At 37.9% G+C, this 14478-nt stretch overlaps 1 protein-coding gene across 5 annotated transcripts; it reads right to left on the bottom strand.

Moving 5' to 3' along the window:
• Positions 1–7153: 7153 nt before the first annotated feature.
• On the bottom strand, positions 7154–13810 carry LOC124878929. Of its 5 annotated transcripts, none has more exons than XM_047383123.1 (14): positions 12991–13810; positions 12315–12389; positions 11807–12193; positions 11530–11631; positions 11136–11368; positions 10693–10871; positions 10521–10614; positions 10080–10424; positions 9859–9976; positions 9675–9766; positions 9481–9595; positions 8620–8889; positions 7861–8037; positions 7154–7766 (listed from the first exon to the last, which is right to left on the bottom strand). In XM_047383123.1, the coding sequence occupies exons 3-12, from the start codon at positions 11913–11915 to the stop codon at positions 8840–8842; spliced, it is 1437 nt and encodes a 478-aa protein (XP_047239079.1). In that variant the 5' UTR covers positions 11916–12193; positions 12315–12389; positions 12991–13810; the 3' UTR covers positions 7154–7766; positions 7861–8037; positions 8620–8839. The 5 variants fall into 5 exon arrangements, with proteins under 5 accessions (XP_047239079.1, XP_047239080.1, XP_047239076.1 ...); XM_047383124.1 differs by having other exon boundaries at positions 8620–8886; XM_047383120.1 differs by having other exon boundaries at positions 8620–9595.
• Positions 13811–14478: the final 668 nt, after the last annotated feature.

Here is a 14478-nt window from a genome sequence, read left to right as displayed (position 1 = left end):
GGCTATAAGCCTATTTTATTCTTTGGAAAAAAAGAGAAAGCTTCAAACAAGTGGGTAGCAGATGTCATCACCCATTTGGAACCCACTGCTACGACAAGAAATTTCCTGGAGAAGATGCAGAGAGCCTATGAGTTTCTCCTCTCTAAAGGTTGTTAATATTTAGATTTATTTCATATATATATCCTGATCAAAATTTTAAGACCAGTTGAAAAATGGCAAAAAGAAAGGGCGGTGGGAAAAAAAAAATCAAAGTATTTTTCACTAAACTAAAATAGGCTGTTCATCAGCTACACAAAGGTTTAGGACATATCTCAAAAGAACTCCCTAAAATAGAAATAAAAGTTTCAAAAAAAGACTTAGTAATAAGTAGCTGCTCTATGCTTGTTAATCACCTCTAAAATTCTTTTCAGATGCTTGATGCTGGTGTTTCCAGGAGGTTATATTTGTTTCTTCAAGTGGTGAAGGTGGCTTCACGGAGGTCATCCACTGTCTGGAACTGGTGTCCATTTTTGTAAACTTCCCTTGCCATCCAACTCTAAATGTTCTCTGGATCTAGATCAGGGGAACACACAGGATGATCCAACAGAGTGATGTTTTCCTGGAAGAAGTCCTTTGTCAGGCAGGCGTTGTGAACTGCAGCATTGTCTTGTTGAAACACCCAGTCATCACCACACAGACAATGGCCTCCGTTCATGAGGGACGCCCCCCTGCAACATCTCCACATTGCTGCTACAGTTTGACGTCTCTGCACAACATGAAGCTCCATTGTTCATTTGAAGGAAAAAGCCCCCCAGATCATGATGGCGGCCCCTCCTCTATGCCGAGTAGAATACATCTTAGATGGGATCTTGTCATGCCAGTAACATTGGAAGCCATCAGGACCATCTAGATAATTTTTTTTCTCATCAGAGAATAAAACTTTCTTCCACCTTTCAGTGTCCCATGTTTGTTGCTTTCATGAAAACTCCAAACCATTTTGTACTTTTTTACGAGACGAGGTCTCTGAAGACGTTTTTTGTTCTTAAAACCTTGAGGCCTTGCTTATGCATCTCAGCGATCTGACTGCATTCAGACAGAAAGCTTTTTTGCCTTTGCCATCAGGAGGTCATGACAGCGTGAATACCTGACAGAAAATGACACTGAATCCACATTTTTGAAAACATTTGGGCTTTTAAATGATGTGGTCTTAAACTTTTCATCAGCTGATGAACAGCATATTTTAGTGTAATGGTTATTTGCAATAAATTGCTTACTCAATCTTTTTTTGGCCTCAATCCCATTTCTTTTTTTTCCATTTTAAAGCTGTACATAAAATCATCTTAAGATCCAACGGTGCAAAATGTGAATTCTTGCCAATGTTATTTGTGTTTTGTGTAAAATTGTGTTTTCCAGACACCTCTGTACCAGTGCAACCCCACACCTCCACAGGACAGCACTTTGTTCCACCCAAGGAGCAGTGGCCTGATGAACAGACTGAGACCCAGATCTGCAATCAGGAAGAGAACCTTACTGAGGAGCAGCCAAAGATGTTCGCCAAAGAGATCCTGTCAGACAAGCTGGAAGAGCCTGTGTTTGTGCTCAATCTGGTTCCTGTTTCTCCTCCAGTTCTATGTTCCCAGTCTTCACAGAAATAGAAAAGACAGAGAAGCCCCTCTCCAACAGCCTCTACATCCTCTCCACCACCTTTCTCCGCAACAGACCAACCACATCTCCAATTGCTTCATGAAAATAAGAAGAGAAAGGGTAAGTTCTGTTTTCCTCAGTCTTGCAATTAACTTTCTTTTATTGACCTCAACTTCTGAAATTAATGATTGTCTTCGCTTTGACTGTGAACATTTGGACCATTACACAGTATTTAAATATGTATTATATTGTATTTTTGTGGCCATTCTAAAATAGTTACAATTACTGTCATTCCCAGACCTAATATGAGAAAACTAAATCCACATTGAGGAAAATTTAAGTTATTTAAGAAAAACTTTAGAATAATTGTAAAGTATGAAAGTCACCACACAAATTTTCACTTTTTGAGGGTAAACTCCTTGGCTTCATTTTGTATTTAGTGTATATAGTATAATCTTGGTTTTGCTTTTTTTTTTTTTTCAGGTTGCCGAAAATGTAGTAGGCAGCGGGTGTTCCAGTTTGAAGCAATCACTAGGCGCAGCACAAATGCGGTAAGACTTAAAGCTTTTACAAATAAAAAACCTGAAAGTGTGGTGTGCAAAAGTATTTAGCCCCCTTTACTCTGAGTACAACCAGTTGCCTTCAGAAGTTGCCTGATGATTGCTAATGACTAAATAGAGTCCACCTGTGTGTAATCTAATCTCAGTCCATATCCAGCTGCTCTGTGACCCCTCAGAGGTTGGTTAAGAATACTGGGGAGCAAACAGCATCATGAAGTCCAAGAACACACCAGACAGGTCAGAGATAAAGTTGTGGAGAAGTTTAAAGCAGACTTAGACTATAAAAAGATTCCCCAAGCTTTGAACATCTCACAGAGCTCTGTTCAATCCATCATCTGGAAATGGAAAGAGTATGGCACTGCTGGAAACCTACCAAGACAAGGCCGTCCACCTAAACTTACAGGCCGAACAAGGAGAGCACTGATCAGAGATGCAGCCAAGAGACCCATGGTGACGCTGGAGGAGCTGCAGAGATCCACAGCTCAGATGGAGGAATCTGTCCACAGGTCAACTATTAGTCGTGCTTTGCACAAATGTGGTCTTTATGGAAGAGTGGCAAGAAAAAAGCTGTTGTTAAAACAAAACCATAAGAAGTCCAGTTTGCCAGAGGCCACGTTGGGGACACAGCAAACATGTGGAAGAAGGTGCTTTGGTCAGATGAGACCAAAATTTAACTTTTTAGCCAAAATGCAGAACGCATATGTGTGGCAGAGAACTAACACAGCTCATCACTCTGAACACACCATCCCCACTGTCAAACATGGTGGTGGCAGCACCATGCACTGGGGGTGCTTCTCTTCAGCAGGGACAGGGAAGGTGGTCAGAGTTGATGGGAAGATGGATGGAGCGAAATACCGGGCAATCTTGGAAGAAAACCTGTTGGAGTCTGCAAAAGACTTGAGACTGGGGTGGAGGTTCACTTTGGAGCAGGACAACGACCCTAAACATAAAGCCATGGCTACAATGGAAAGGTTTTAAACAAAACATATGCATGTGTTAGAATGGACCAGTCAAAGTTCAGACATAAATCCAATTGAGAATCTGTGGCAAGATCTGAAAACTGCTGTTCAAAACCCTCTCCTGTTTCGCAAAGAAGAATGGGCCAAAATTCCAGTCACTAGATGTGCAGAGCTGCTAGGGACAGACTGTACAAGACTTGCAGCTGGAATTACAGCAAAAGTTGCTTCCACAAAGTATAAACTTAAGGGGGCTAAATACTTTTGCACAACACACTTTGCAGTTTTTTTATTTGTAAAAAATGTTTTGAATCATGTCTAAATTTTTTTCTACTTCACAAATGTATACTACTTTGTGTTGGTCTTTCACATAAAATCCCAATGAAATATATTTACTTTTGTGGTTGTAATGTGACAATATGTGGAAAAGTTCAAGGGGAATGAATCCTTTTGTAAGCCACTGTATATACTTCAAGGTCATAAGACAACCACTAATATCTGCAACTGTCTTTGAGAGTCTTTTTAGTTGCTCACCTTAAAATTTGGTTAAAGTTTGGTGCAGCACCAATTCATTTTGATTTGCCAGTTGTTGTTTTTTGAGGTGTTGGCTTGTAGCTCCTTCTAGTGAAATTGAAATGTCTCTCTTGCCTGGTCTCTTTGCAACTTTGCTCAAAAGATGTTTTGTGTGTACTTAGTACAACAGATTAAATTTATAGAGCAGTGTAGTGTCTACTGAACTACACGAAGGGCAGCATTTAGCACACATGCTAATTCATATGAACATTTCAAATGACTGATTCTTATGTGACATATTTAAAATACACGGTGAAATGCTATTGTGTCCAGTGTGTTGCAGTATTTATTGTAAAACATGGTAGACTGACTGGTATGTGTAAAAGGAAAACCTATACCGCAGGATTTTCCATTTGTTGTCCTTTTGTAAATTGTTAAAACTGCTTCCACAATTAAGAATTTTAGAAGCACTTATTTGATATACTGTCTGATAATTGCTTTAAAAAACTTACATTTCTCTTTTCTTTCATTTCTTATGTCAAGGGCAAAGAAGAAGTACAAATTCATTGGTTGCCTTGCGGTGCTTGGTAAGAAATGGTTATTTTTACTTTTAGTGGAAATGTACTATTTCTATTTAATAGTTTCCACAGGCAGTAAATAAAGATGGTTTTTGTATGCTTTGGTTTTTCACATTACTGACACTTTTCTTAACAAATAAAGTAATATGGGAGAGTGTTTCTGTCTTTGTGTAATAATAAAAATGACTGCGGTGACTTTGGCATTGGATACTTTTGTAATGGTGAGTATAATATAGGAACACTGAGGAAATATTTTAAGTAGGAACACTATTAGATGGAGTAGTATTGGGATTTTTTCCAGCGGGACCTTACTTTGGGCTTGAGAGCAGGAATTATAGGAAATTAGTGTAGGCAGTGACAAAGTGCATGTGTCTTCCTGTCATACATAGAACTATGAAATAATAAATAATTATTTTGAGAAACAATGTTGTGTGAGAACAATACATCTCTAAAAAGGGGGCCAAAAAACTCAGAAAAATATATATTTTTTTATCTATTGTTGCCTTTTACTGTTAATCATATAAATCATAGAAAGAAGAATTTGACAACAGTACAGCACAAGAAATCCACAAGCTGATTTTTAAAATTGTTGATCTCTTCTAGTGGTAAAAACTGGGAGGACACGTGGGAACCTGCAACCTCCCAACACTTAGCCGTGCCTGAAGTTCCACCTCCAGCCTGCGAGGAAGTCCTTCTGTGAACTTGTTTGTTTTCCTTGTATCTTCTAAACTGTAGTTATGTTCTGTCCAGAGTTTTAATGTCAGCTGTTCATTTTTATGTTTGTACTGCTGTTATGTAATGTTGTGTTGGGATTTTTATTTACACAATTTATTTTATGGTCTGTAAAAAAATAAAATAAAATGTGAGTAATTCAAACTGGATGATGCTGGTGTAGTCACTGCAGCAGCAAAGTTCTGTGTTTTTTGAGGCCTGTAATTTACAACAGAAATATGTGCTCATTTTTTCTGTAAATGTGTTTTTCTTTTTTTTTTTTCAACAACACACAAATATATAAGTTAAAGCTACTTTTACCGCACAATTTCCTGGAGACTTTTGCCATCCTCAAGTGAAACTACAGACATTTTCATTGTGAGGCATAGTTCTGATATCCTAAACTTAAAAGCTTTAACTTCAATTAGGCAAAGTATATTTTCTCTTCTTTGTACGAACCTGAAAGGGTACATGTCTCAAATTAAAGATGTTCAGAGGTTTACCGTCCAGGGTTCCTGCAGATCAGACGTTAGTACCAAACAAGTAAAATTCTCCAGGGCCTCTTTTATTGTGAAAGTAACGGATATTCCTGTTGTAGCTTCCTATTCCCGGCACCTACTTTTGCAGTTTGTCAATGTTTTCCTAGATAGTCATGAGTGATCAGCACCAGTTTTCATAAAGCTGTTTAGGTTTAAGCAACTTGAAGAGAAAGCTATAAAAGAGTCGATCTTCAAGATTTTATAAGCTACGCAGAATATTTCTGTATAGTATCACACACTGTGCTGCATACATGTAGTTTTATATGAACTACATGTATGGAATCAAGCCATCGTTCGGCAGACCGACAGAAAGAAGAATGGACCGCACCAAGCGCTATCAGAACATAGCACCTAACATTTTATATTGATATAAAAAAAAACTACCTTCATTACAATAAATGTAACGGTTCCTATTTAAGGACAGTAAAGCTATCCAAACTATATCGACCCTGTGTTTTAAAAAAGTAATTGCACACCTTGTTAATTCTTTAGGACCAAAATCAAGGACTGTTCTAACTATTCTTTGAGAACAGTTTTAAAGAAATTACATTATCTCCACAAACCCGATCCGGATATGATTATTTCCTTGGCCTGCACACATGTAATTAATGATATAACCTCAGTTGTTACAGAAAGATCTGTAACAAATATGATAAAATATCTGATAAAATATGTCAAAACCATCACATATGTTAAATTTTAATTTGCCAAGTCAAGTCAGGGACAACATATGCAGTGCATTCATGAAACAACTAATAGTTTCCTTTTTACAGAAATACTGAAAAATATTGTAGTTGATTTATTTCAACAAGAGACCTTTTTAAAACCCATACAGCCTGTGTAAATAAATAGTACTTGTAAAATTCTGTGGGCAACTTGTATGAAAAACACAGAGGCAGAACTGGAGGTTGCAGATCTCAAGATATTGAGCATTTCTTTGGGACTGACAGGGATGAATAGGATCAGGAATCAGAGCAACAGCTCATGTTAGATGTTTCAGAGATGAAGTCAGAGGCCAGGCTGAGATGGTTTGGACATGTTCAGAGTAAAGGTGATGATTATGGCTGTGGAAGGATGCAGAGGTTGGAGGACGATAGGAAGATCAAAAAGGAGATTTAGGACAGAGGATGCAGATGAGGCCTGCTCCCCCTATGGGGGTTAGAACAGGAGGTTTGTGTTCCAGAGGGGACACAAGGGGCCAGGTTCGTATCCCACAGATTACCACTGTCTCATCTTTACCTTTAACATTCATACTGATAACCAATAGGATCTTCAAGGTTAATCAGTGAGATTTATTGTATTCTGTGTCCATCGATCAATAATATTTAAGACTGACCAAAAACAAAATAAAAATATAAGGAGGTCCTTCAATTATGTTTTATGGTGGATAGCTTGTTCTGGAGATAAAAATTTCCCGCTCTGTAATATCATATCCAGAAATGTAACCAACTTAATTTTCATCTTTTCTATGTATGAAATTATACCTAAATAATGTACAAACTGTATCTTAGAGTACATAAAAGCTGAACAACTTATTTCTTGCTACTGACAATTACCATTGTTTGTGTACGTTTCGAGTTTAAGTTTGTCAAACATTTTATAGCTATATAGTGTCAGTGCAGGGACGAGTACTCCATGAAAAGATCACATTGACAGATATTTTACTAATTTATTGTTCTGATTTCTTTATAAAAGAGAGTGACTGACAAATTGATCAAATTTCAAGTGACAAAATGGAAGACACATTACACCAGTACACTAAAATGACAAAAAAAAACATAGTTACACATTAATAATACACATTACTATGAAAATAAAATAAAAATGAAACATCAAAAGCATGTGTTGGTTATGCTAGCAAATACATAATCAATGGAACTGTTTACTGTAGTGTTGTAACAATTTTTTTAGCTTAATAACAGTGTTACTACCGCACTCAAAGTATTAATGGTTTGATGAAAATCCAACGTCATTAAAAGTAATCTAAAAATTGCAGGTCAACACTGTAGGTCTTTTTTCAGAGTACTATGTGTAATATGAGTAAAAGTTTCAAAAAAGAAAACAGGTATTTCACAGATGTTGATTACAGACCATCATCTGAGCATTCTGAGTCGCTGTAGAACTCATCATCTGAAGCAGGGTCAAAGTTAACATTTTCTGCTCCTGATAAAGCATGAAGATAACGCTCTCTTGCCTGCAGCTTGACCTGTTTGACTTGTTCGCGCTCTCTGAGAATGATGCTCTGCTGACCTTTTAAACCCTCATCATTTAGGGGACACGACGAACCTTTAAAATTACACATACATAAACATGGAAAGTAAAAATATAAATATTAATAACTGTCATTGTTGGCCTGTTTATGCATTACTTAAAAACATACTTTTAAATGAGCCGCTCGAAGACAGGTAGGAGAGCTTTTTGAGAGTATCCTCATAGGCTAAAAGAGATTTCCAGTGATGATCCATCTCTCTTACAAGAATCCTCTTTTCTTCTTTAAGTCTCCTTACTGCCATGATGCCTTCAAATGCCCTTCTCTTTATTGTAAGACAGACAGAGTCTGAAATGCATTTATGACAGACACAGATTAATCCAGGAAGAAAAGTGGAATTATACACTCCCCGGCCACTTTATTAGGTACATCTGTCCAACTGCTCATTAACGAAATTTCTAATGAGTCAATCACATGGCAGCAACTCAATGCATTTAGGGATGTAAACATGGTCAAGATAATCTGCTGCAGTTCAAAGAGAGCATCAGAATGGGGAAGAAAGGTGATTTAAGTGACTTTGATCGTGTACTGGACTCAAATGGCCTCAACAGTCACCTGATCTCAATCCAATAGAGCACCTTTGGGATGTGGTGGAACGGGAGATTCACATCATGGATGTGCAGCCGACAAATCTGCAGCATCTGTGTGATGCTATCATGTCAATATAGACCAAACTCTCTGAGGAATGTTTCCAGTACCTTGTTGAATCTATGTCACGAAGGATTAAGGCAATTCTGAAGGCAAAAGGGGGTCCAACCCAGTACTAGCAAGGTGTACCTAATAAAGTGTAGGTTAGCAGTTGTAGAATTAAGTCACATCATCTGTCAAACACGATAACAGTAGAAAACATGTTAGTGTATGTGGACATACCACTGTGTGGTTGCTGCCATGGCCAAACTGGGTCACCAGACAGAATTTCTTCCAAGCACAGAATTTCTGTGTCTGGAACCAATCTGTTGTACTTTTCCACAGCCAGTGTCAAAATTCCTTTTTCCTCTCTGATCCTGCGGCGAATCTTGGCACGAGCTTTGTTTCCATCAGTGTCTTTATAAAGACGCTGGGATCGTCTTTTGATGCTTGCAACCAGAACTTAAATTCGGCCCACTAAGGAATCTGCATCCGTTGTGCTAGTTGTTGCTGCTAAGGATAAAGAATAATGCAGTTAAAGCTGCAGAATGTAACTTTTACAAAAGTGTTTTTTCCATATTTGTTAAAACTGTCACCATGCCGTGACATTTTGTTATGAGATGGATAATCTGTGAAAAGATTGATCTCTTCCACCTCCTCCTTGAGCTACTATCGCTGTCTAAAGAAATGCACCAGTCCGCCGACCTAAAATAAACCAATCAGAGCCAGGAGGAAGGTCTTAGTGCTGTCAATCCCCCTCGTGTACGCGCTGCTAGATGTGCTAATGGTGGAGAAACAACTTACTGTTCCAGGAAAACTTTATCCCCCGTCATCGGTGGCCATGCTTGCTAGCTGCACTAAGACCCTCCTCCTGGCTCTGATTGGTTGTTTCTGACTGAGTAGTATATTTCTGCAGTTCATACTGGGAGCACTGGGAGAAGGAAGAGGAGCTAAATGTTTTTCACAGATTATCTGTCTTATACTGTCATGATATAACGATCATTTTAATACTTATGTAAAAAGCAGATCTTTAATAAAAGTTACATCCTGCAGCTTTAACTACTTGTGCAAATTCCTCTATATTTCCTACCGTAATCTGCTCACCTTCTGCCCACTCCTTTACATCACTGACCCAGTCACCCAGTTGACTGTCACACACTGAAAACTCTATTCTTAGGGACTCCAGGTTCTGAAGTTGAGTTTCAAGAGCTTTTGTGGCCTATATTTCCAATGTCAAATTAAAAAAAATTTAGAGCACAGCAGGTGCAGGTAATTAAAACACATCAATAGTTTATTACCTTCTGATAACGACGGGTCAGTGAGGTGGCCAAGTTGTCCAATTTTAGCTGATTCCAACGCATGGCCATAAGAGTCAGCATGTCTGCCCATCCTCCAAACAGAAAGAAGCCCACAATATTAGCATTTTCCCTCATCATCATTTAAAACGCATAATTTAAAGACATCAGAATTTGGCTTTCTCACCAGGTTTGGACATATGTTTTGTGGTAACTGCAATCCTTGAGAGAAATGCATTACACTGCTCCACTTCCTCCCCTAAGGTCAAACCAGCTCCATCCTGATATGCTCCACTCCACTTGACCTAAATATAAGCATGCACACACAGAAAATAACTGAGTCAAAGATGTTCATGCAGCTATGCAAGTTCCAACAAGGTGGTTCTATACCTAGTCAGATTTCCATACCTCACATTTGAAGTCATGGGCTTTGGCATGGAAAACCGAGAGAAATGGCTTCATTTGCAGAAGGTGTTGGAGCTCTGGGCAACTTTTTGTCACTCTTTCAAGATATGGCCAATACTTGCAGGTCACATCCATACAAAAAAAAGTGATATGTCTATTGGCCAGCTTTTTTTGCAGGTACAAAGGATAGGCAAATATTTCACCCCTGTACATATTTAGAGCACTAAGGAGCACTCCATCTCTACACACCACAAGCTCCAATCCCTCCTCATCCAGCTTACTGCTGGATCTGTGGGAAGTCTCTCTAGCTGCTGACCACTCACCACCACAAACACCTCTTCCAGAAACCTAAAATGCATAGAATTTCCAGTGACAGTGGTCAGAAATATCCTCATTACAGGCTAAAGGTTACTGTAGTTATACATTTATAATATGCAATCTTACATGTCTGGTTGTTTTGTGTACATAGTCCACAAATCTTCCCACGTCTTCATCCCTGGCTACAAAGATGTCCTCAAAAATAGCCTGTTCTTCGGATCTGAAAAGAAGAGCAATAAAAAAACCTGCAAAGAATTCTTATGCAAAGAATTGGTATATTGTACATATTTGGCCATACCTTGCTGCATTCTTAAAACGGTAATGTTTGCGGTTTCCATCCACTGAAACTGCAAGCATATCTGGGGTACACGCTTGACACGTGAAGGGATCCTTCCTTAACATTTTATCTATGTCATATCTTACGGCTTCCCATTCAAAAAAACTTTTCTGGAAGCTGTCTGCCGAGATCTTCCCAGTCTGTTTTAAAATGAAAGATAAGCAAAAAACAAAAACACAAGAACCTTATTTTAGGTGTCAAAATTCAGGCCTCGAGGTTAGGTGTCTTGCAAGATTTAGGTGTGTGTCTGGCACAATACGCCTCATTCAAATAATTTGGCCATTAGCAGGACTCTGTAGGATCTGTATATATATATATATATATATATATGCTATTTTTTGAAGCAGGGTATAAATAAATATATATATATATATATATACACACACACACACCAAAGTACTCACACGGCCAAAGCGGACAGTTTGTTGATCCAGCATTTTTAGAAATGCTTGGCAGGAGAGACCTGGTGCCGCCATTTTCATTTCTTCAAATGTGAAGAAGACATCAGTTCCATAAAGAGTGGAAAAGTGAAGGGTGGCGGGCCAGTAATCACTTAAATTTAGGTCATGGACTCCAGAAGTCCAAGTAGTGTCGCACGCCTCACACACCAGCTCCGGCATTCTTAGATCATAACGACCTAAAACAACAAAAAAGAAATTCCACTTTAAAAGCTTATAATTTTAGAGTTAGGTCTCCATTATATTACAAACAATTGTCTGTGTTCTGCAACACACCTTGTAAATATTTATTTATTTAGTTTTATTTTGGTTTTGAGTCAGGAAAAATAGTTATTCTTACCATTGATTGTGACCATGGCAACAGCCTTCCCTGGTTTGATCCTCAAACACTTTGATGGACAATCACAGATTCTAAGTGGGGTCTCCACAGGTACAAGTCGTGCTAAAGAAGTTAACAATTGTTTAATATATACATTCATCAAAACTGTATGAAAACGCTTTGACAAAGCTATGTAGAAACAGCTGAACCATAAACCAGAGCATTAACAACAAAGTAGAAAGTTAACAGTTGGAAAAAAGGAGGAGTGTTTAAAAATACTGAGCTTAGTTAAACTTACCATCATGGCAAAGAGTTTTATTTAAAACATATGTTGTTGGAGGCAATGGCTGGAAGAATCCAGCGGTCATGGTCTCTCTGTTGTGAAGGACATTTCTGGTGTGCATCATCACATCACATTTGTCGCAAAAGAAGGGCCGAGGCAGACAATCGCGACAGCGAAGTGCAGCTGGATTGCTCCCACACTACTGGCATATGTGTACTGACACACTTTGTTGAGCTGCCATAGTGTTCACCAAACGGGGTCTTTCTGCCCTCCAACTCTCTGAAAAGAGACTTTTCCTTGTGCTCCAGTTTAAGGAAGCCAGAGGAGCTATAGGTAGTGATGGTTCATTAACCTGGCCTGCAGAATCATTCAGTGAGTTCTGGAGTTCTTGCAGAAAAGACTCTAAAAAAAATTAAAACATTTTTACAGTTTATTAAAGTGTAGTATGGAAGTTGTAAAAGCAAAAAGCAATTGCCACAAATTTGCTTAAAATACCTAAAAAAAGTATCTATTAAAGACATACCAACAGTCTCTGGAGCATAGGCCACCTCACACTGAATGTTATTAGAGGGACAGCTAGTCTTCTGACTGTGGCCAGCTGTAAATAGAAAATAAATGAAAATAACGTTTATATCTAAAACATTATTTAAACCTACATTTACAGCATAGATGTCCAATTCCCATTCAATACCTGTAATTGTCCTATCACACTCCCCTATATTAAGATTCAAATTCATAATAGGAACTATAAACTCAAGTAATTTAGACTTTTAGATGTATGGTGTAACAATATGTTTGATTGTAACTTTTTTTAGTAGGTATGTCTCTACAACATGTCCGTCATCAGATGGAAATGCATCCATTCTGTTTCACCTACAGTCTACAGTAAAAATAGTAAAACTACTAATTTGTCTTACAATACAAACCTGTACCATGTTTCAGAGTTATTTCTATTCAAAATACTTTTATAATGCAATTAAAGATCATTTTGCATTTGGGAAAGCTATAAAATAATAAATGCTGGTTGGTTACGAAAAGCAGTTAAACAACAATATCACAAAGTGGATGTAAAACTTAACACAATCAATTGATTAATTAGGAAAAAATATACTTTGTAAATATCAAAAAATGAATAAATACATTCATTTAAAAATAATCTGTATCTGTCAGATATCAAGTTTTTTTTAAAAAGTACTGACTCTTAGTTGATTGATTTCTGGTTGATCGTGGTCTTGCATAGAGTTCATTTCCATCTTTGTCCCTTTTTCTCCACCTGATTGTGGGTTCAGGTATCTTCACAGGTACACCGGTATCTTTACCTTGCTTGAAATCAGCAATCAGGTCATTGAGGTGTTGAAGTTGGTCATTTATTTCCTGTTCATTCATCTCCTTATCCAGGATCATTAAAGGATCATTAATATTTGAGTCACTCATGGCGATGGACAGACAAAACAAACAAACAGAACAATCCACAAAAGACAAAAGAAAATAGGCCAAGACACTGAGAGAACGACAGGAGACACAAAAGAGGCACAAAGGAAAGACAGATGACAGATGTGGCTCTTAAAAGTGCCTTTGTTTTAAAAATTGTCAAGGAGCTTGGTTGACTGGTGCAAATGTCGGATAACTGCAAAAGAACCTGTTGAGAAAAAAAATGTTTAGATTTCAGAAACTCTTCATCTGTTTGCCACAGTAATAGACAATCAAGACAGGTGGAGAGGACTTTGGCTGTGCTGATGCAAGTTTGATTTGCCTTTAAACCTTGTATACAACCTATACAATAAAATCACAGTGATGGGAGCACATCCAGTCACTCAGCTGGGAAGCTGTCAAAGCTTTGATTTAAATGCAATTGAACGAGCATGCTATAATCAGTGTTTCCAGAGTGGGCTTACAAACCAAACCTGGGTGGACTTTAAGCATCGAAGTGGCAACAGCAAGCATGAATAGAAACTTCACCGTGGCTCTACTATGGCTAATTAAATGTAATAAGTACAGCTACAGTTGAATTTGATCAGCTCTCAGCGGCTATTTTAGCTAGCTTACCGCTCATTTTATGCAATAAAATAGGTTAAAAACATATCTAAATGTGTTCAGCTATTCACTGTTCCACAGCGTTGCCACCACTAACTCGTAAAACTATCAACAGCAACTTTGTAAAGTAACACTTTAGATGTTTTTTGTGTTTTGTAGTCCAGAAAATTGACAGATTCAGGTTTGCACTCACCCGGGTGCAGCTGACGCATGCGATGACGTCAGCTTCTTCTTCTTCTTGGATTTTTTGGCGGGTGGCATCCATCCATCTTCTTCTTCTTAAACATTAACTTCTTATTAATATTGGTGGATTGCAAACGACCTCAGCGGCACACAGCGCCACCTACTGTACATGAGCGTGTAACCTACTGTATTCTTTGTTTTAATTTTGTATTATGTTAAAATAAAAATAAGGCCTTATCCATAACCATGATGTTACGATGACATCTTTGACTCTGGTTTAATTCTACCATATGAAATTATGTACATGTTTCTGTTAAAATAAACAAAACAAAAAAAAAGAAAAGAAAGAGCCGTCCAAAGCTGAAGGTAAAATCCCGACTTAATTCGGCAAACCGGAGGACAGCATATTTTACAGCTTAAGTAAAATGTGCACAGATTTTAGCACTTTTTATGCCTTTCGAAAAATTATA

The sequence above is a fragment of the Girardinichthys multiradiatus genome, chromosome 13 (assembly GCF_021462225.1).
Source record: "Girardinichthys multiradiatus isolate DD_20200921_A chromosome 13, DD_fGirMul_XY1, whole genome shotgun sequence".
Lineage (NCBI taxonomy): Eukaryota > Metazoa > Chordata > Actinopteri > Cyprinodontiformes > Goodeidae > Girardinichthys > Girardinichthys multiradiatus.
The sequence above is the reverse complement of the archived record's forward strand: the minus strand, read 5'-3'. Positions and strand labels throughout refer to the sequence as shown.